The following is a 6,000-nucleotide window of genomic DNA, read 5'->3' on the forward strand; positions in this document are numbered from 1 at the left end:
AAAATTGAGGGGAGGGGTAGGAGGAGAAGAGAGTGTAAAATGGATTACTCAGATTGAGCATGCATCTGCAAAACAAATTATTAACAAAACACATAAAACATAAAAATTCGCTACAGATTTTATTGGTCAACAAAACAGGACTTGGAAAATAGCAAGGAAAGCAAAAAACCACATGCATGTTAATTTGAGACACTAAAGCCACGTACACACGATCGGATTTTCCGATGGGATGTGTGTGATGACAGGCTGTTGAGGGAAAATCCAACCATTTATATGCTCCATCGGACAATTACAGAAATTATTATTATTTTTTTTTTTTACAGAATATGGGTTTGAGGTCTGACCATTTTGCAGAGGAAATTAACAGGAGTTAAAAGGACTGCGCCCACAAACAAGGTTTTGAAAAATAAGGCTGGATTCACACCTATGCCTTTTAAGTGCATTTTGCAGATTTGCACTACAGTCCATTTAAAATTGTTTCCTATGGAACACTTTCAGTAGTGCAAATCTGCAAAAAGCACAAAAAATGTATAGGTGTAAATCCAGCCTTATGCAGCACAGACAATTAAATCAAAGTGAAACTAACAACCTACAAACAATACACATTGACAACATGAAAAATATTTCAGGGAAAAATGGGTACACCTGTTAAGGTTGTCCTTAAATTACTAACCCAAAAAACACTTTCTGAGCATGCCCAGAACAATCCAAGTGCTTTTCACACACACAAAAAAACAAACAAAAAAAAACTAAGTCCCTGAGCATGCCCAGACCAGCCCAAATGCAGCTAGCACAATATAAGCTACCCCTATCCAGAATTAAGCACATTATCCAGTATGTTACAAAACTACAGAGGGGACAATGACCCCCCTGGTCCGGGGGGGGGGGGGGGGAGGGAGAGGGAGAGAGAGCGAGAGCTAACATAGGCAAAAGTTATACAAATACCATTGCAGTTTATGGGAACTGACTTCTTAATTTTGTGGGTCCCACTTGGTTGGCTTATATTCTAGTTATTGGCCTTAAAATGGGTAGGGGGGCCCAGGTCCCACCCTGAGGGACATATATCAATGTCACCAATTTGGACAATCCCAAAAACAAAACAAGGAGAAGTGCCTTTAAAAATGCAAAATTGCTTAAAAGCTAGTAACTTGGGGGGGGGGGGGGGGGGGCCTCTTACTCTGCCTGTAAAGTGGTGCATCTGTAGCATGTATCCAAAATGCTGCTTCAAAAGATATATGGCTTTAGAGAAAACTTACAAATCTACATTGCAGCTGCAAGATTTTAACCCGAATCAAAAAATAGCCTGCCCCCCAATACATACAAGGCCATTTGGGTCTGTTAAGGCTTAAAATTAGACCCCCCCCCCCCCACATGTAAAAATACCAACCCAAACTAAAATAAAATTGTGCCCCTAGTCAACCACACAGCAAGCCAGTCCATGAAAGGGGGTGGATGCTTTGGGGCAGGAGGGGCTCTTGGGCACTCCAAAAGTCAACCACTTTTTTCCCCATATTCAGGGGGACAAGGGCCTCTTCCACACAACCCTGGGCTGGGGTTGTGGTGTGCTGCAGACGGGGCTTTACGGAATGAGGAAAGCCCCTTTAAACTAGCGGGTACAAGATGGTTTGTGGTTGGCTAAGCCCAACGTGCCCCAAAAGCAGCCAGCTACGTTGAGTGCATGTGGCCTTGTATGGTTCGGGAGGGGGTTGGGCGATTTCTCTTCTCACCCCTTTCCTAGCTGGCCCTGTTGTATGCTCTGAAAAAGGAAGTGGTTTGGATTAGTGAAGGCAGCTCACAGCCTTTTGAGAATGGAGTGGAGTGTGGAGTTCCACTTTAAAAGCAAAAGTTAGCCCATGGAAATCCAAGGGATTTAGGGGGGGGGGGGGGCGCGGGCAAGAGCATTGGAGAATGGAGTGTGGAGTTCTCCTTTTAAAAGCAAAAGTTAGCCAAAAGAAATCGTATGCATTAGAAGGTTAAATGCCCTTTTAGGAGGAGCGAGAGTATTTTTAAAGTGGAAGTAAACCCATCGATTTTAAACAGTTTAAAAAAAAAAAGGCATGCCGGGAATGCTAACTGCACATTGGCTGTGCTCTCAGTCAAACTATCAAACCATCCAATGGCTGGTGTCATAACGAATCACATGTGCAGCACCATAGCAGTTGAAGATTAAACAGAGGCAAAGATGGCAGCTTCCTTGGCTGAAAACGATAGGGGAGTTTACTTCCACTTTAAATAATTTTAACAAGGTGCATGTCACATGTTGGCAACATAACATGCTAAACATGACCTGTGTGCAAATCTCCTTAAAAAAATACATAAAGGTGAACCAGCGTAAAAAAAAACATTTTATCAAATTTAAAGGTACGCCCGTTCAACCCATGCAATTGCATGTATGTGGCTTAACATTTACTAAGATTTTGGCCGCGCAGTGAACAAACTCATGTGAACGAGCGCAAGAGCCGCTTGTGCATGCACACTGCTTACATTGGTCTTGTGCAGTTCTAAACGTACTTGCAGGCACAGCAGGCTTTCTCTGAAAAGGTTACTTTCTCATTCTATTTTGGGCATATTTGTCACTTGGGCAGTTGTTACTAAACTTCCTCACATCACCCCATAATATTGGCACCTCCATCTTCTGTTAATATTGAATATTGAGATGGCTAGAGCTGCAACTAACGATTCATTTGTCTGTCGACTAATCTATCGATTATTTTTTCGATTAGTCAGTGACTATCCAATTATTATTATTATTTTTTTTTTAATGAATCTAGTGGTTTTTTTTTTGATTAGCTAATTAATCCTTTGGATAACCTTACAAAAATAAGCAAATAAGGGGGAGGGTGTGTGGGGACAGTGTCAGTGTGTTGTTTGTTTGTTTTTTTGTCTATTTATTGCAATTTTTTTTTTTCAATTTGAGACAGGGAAAGGGACTGGAGACAGGTTTGGCTGGGTATGGCAGAGTATGGGCAGGCAGGTTATTGCTGGGTATGAAGGGATGGCTGCTTCCATCCGATCCCTCCCCTCCACTGTACAGAGAGGGGAGAGAGGAACCGGCGTCATGACACGACGCCGGTTTGTTTACAAGTGATTGCTCCGTCGGAGCGATCACAGTGTAAACAGCCTGGAGACCACGGAGCGCGGCATGTGCCGATCCGAGCGGGGTGACCCGTTCGGATCGGTAATGATCCGTTGCACCCTTAGGGAGAGCGGCACGGAGGGTGAGAAGAGAGGGGGACGGCAGCACGGAGAAGAGTGGGAGATAATGAGAGATACTGACGCATCGACGCCCTGCACGCACGTCGAAGTATTTTTGTAGTCGACGTAATCGATTTACGTCAACTCGTCGTGGCAGCTCTACTGTGGGCCATGTCCATAGTGGCGCACAGATTGCATTCTCCCGTGTGCCAAGATCGCTGTAAGTAAATGGGGAATTTGTGCTCTGTTACTGGCGCACCATTTTGTAAACATGGAAATGTGTGTTACTACTCCTACTGATGGCGCACACCTTTCGTAAATCGCCCCCCTTTGTCTTCTCCCAACTCTACACCTTCCAGAGCAGGTAGAGTCACTTTTTTCCTCCGGTGGGGGTAGAGCAGGAGCCTGACACTAGAGCTCTAGACAGAGATGGTTGTCTTAAAGAATAAGTTCACCTTTTTATTTAAAAAATAAAATAAATAATAAGAGCACGTCTTGTAGGTAAAAAAAAAAGGCTTTATTTTTTTTTTATTTTTTTTAACACTCTCGAGCCTGTAAAGCATTGGTGCAATGCCACAGGCCTGCAAACTAGGTACACTGTCTGCCTGTACCTCTAATACAGGCAGGCAAAATCCATGAACTTCAAGAGCGTTCACCAGCACCCTTGCGGTTTATTGAGAACTACAAGCCGCCAGCCCCATGGTCAGCTGTACTTGTAGTTAACTTATTCACAGAACTAAATGAATGAAGTGGCTATGTGGGCGTAGTCCTGCATGCCCCGCTGTCGCATGGAGGGGAGGGGGGGGGGGGGGGGGGGAGAGAGAGAGAGAGAGAGAGAGATACAGGAGCTGGAAGTAGGATGTGATGTGATGGAGCGAGTGCATCCAGAGAGGGATAAACAGCAGCCAGATGCAAACTGTCCTGCTGCGAAGTCCTTGTGGTAGGAAAGCATACCTTTTATAATAGGCTCTGGGCAGAAGAGGTAGTAAATGTATAATATTGCCAAGGTTACACGAATCCCAGATGCACTGCTTTTAATGGTATAGCAGTGAAGAGTGATAAAGCAAACTTCTCCACAGGGGAGTACCTAGAGCACTTGGCACCCTCCCCCTTAACTGATCATGTGACAGTATACAGGCAATACAATTGGCTGCTAGATCCGAGCACCGTCACATGGTCCACCATACATGAAAGTACACCAGCTGTGAAGAAGATGCAGTCACTGTCCCTCACCTGGCATTCTCTACACCCACAAATCTTCAATAATCCACAACTACGCCCCTCCACATCCTCTATATCCCTTACACTACAGTATAGTGCCAGGCTAGGTGTATGATGGGTGCTTTGTTTTGGCTGGATGTAGGTCGGTACTCAGTGTTTCCAGTGAGGAGATGATGCTCCCCCATCAGTGCTCACAGCTCTCCTGTACTCACAATGAGCCTCATTCAGACGTGTCTCTGGGTGTTGGGTGGGAGAGTCACTGGCCATCCCACCCTACAACACTGCAAGCTCAGCCCGGACCTCCCTGAGCGACCAACACAGACCGGAGGACACCCAGATCTGTACTACATAAGGGACCCTACACCTGGTCACCACAGCCAGCCCGCTTACCTGTGAGCCTGAAAAAGCTGGCAATACTGTCCAGCAGTTTCTTCAGGTAGGTGGGTAGCTGCACCTTTATGACTTGAGCTAGGATCTCCTGACATAGAAACCAATGAGCTTCTAACCCCAGCTTGTTCAATTAAGCTTTGGTAATAAAACCTGGAAGCTCATTGGTTTCTATGCAGAAGTGAGCCTGATTTTGCACTTTCCAGCTTTATTAAATAAACCCCATTGTGTACTTAAAGATGGGGTATGCCTGTATATATGACTGCCCTAACCATAATGAGTAGTATATAGCGACCTACAGAGTTACTAGTTTATTGATCAGTTACAATTTTTCTGTTTCAGTACATGGAGCGATTCACAGCTACTCGGAAGAAGTTTGTGTGACGGAACACCACATGCTAGACAGTTTGTACCAAGCTAGTATGAAGTCACTATTACCCTATGTTCTGGGGGCCAGAGGTGGATAACAAAGCCTGCTTCTGCCACTCACAGCTTATATCTCCTAGAGCAGATACATGCTACAGCAAGCCTGGAGAGCTGGGGGTGTTACAAGGTCAAGATTGGACTGCAATTGTTGGAAGACATACTGGTTTCAGTAATACATCCAAAGAACTCTTGTTTTATTTGTTCCACATATGAAATTTGACCAATTTTTTAATTTAGCTTCCATTATCCAGCTTTGATAACCGCACTAGTTCATGAATCTTTATACATTTGCTTACAAATCAAAATATGTAAATGACAGGTTGAAATGAGTGTTCTGAAAATGAAATATTATATTGACTTGGACTGGATTAGGCTGTGCACAAGTAAGAGTGGTTAGATATTTGGAAGTGTGATTATTGGAATAAAATAAACCTGTGTGAAGGCTGCCACTGTTGACATTTCTTCCTGAAAGTACTAGTTCTAGAGTTTTCATTCCAGTCTAATAGTTTTCAGAACTATGCCATTAAAGCGCAGCACCAGTCTCCTTGCCAGTTTTCTCAAAAAAAAATAAAGTACTCCTGTGATTCTCTTGATTTGCACAAAACAATTAGCATACTGTTTTAGAAGTGTATTTCTTCTTCATGCTTACAAACATATTGATCCCAGCAGACAGGCGGTAGTTATTAGCTTGCTCAGCTGAAGCCTGCTCCTCCTTGCTTCCAGGATTCCATTCAGCTGGCTACCCAGCATGCACATTCCAATCTTGCGGCT

The 6,000-nt window shown here is 44.0% G+C and overlaps 1 protein-coding gene across 1 annotated transcript in view; it reads left to right on the forward strand.

The window, feature by feature from the left end:
- LRRC57 (leucine rich repeat containing 57) overlaps positions 1–5,675 on the forward strand; it is a 36,307-nt gene extending 30,632 nt beyond the window's left edge. The window contains exon 6 of the mRNA XM_077464475.1: positions 5,146–5,675. Coding sequence (XP_077320601.1) covers positions 5,146–5,187 — 42 coding nt within the window. The 3' untranslated portion in view covers positions 5,188–5,675. The remainder of the gene's footprint in view (positions 1–5,145) is intronic.
- The last annotated feature ends 325 nt before the right edge of the window (positions 5,676–6,000 follow it).

Source organism: Lithobates pipiens, unplaced genomic scaffold (assembly GCF_037356315.1).
Source record: "Lithobates pipiens isolate NorthernLeopardFrog02 unplaced genomic scaffold, aLitPip1_a1.2 Scaffold_30, whole genome shotgun sequence".
Classification (NCBI taxonomy): domain Eukaryota; kingdom Metazoa; phylum Chordata; class Amphibia; order Anura; family Ranidae; genus Lithobates; species Lithobates pipiens.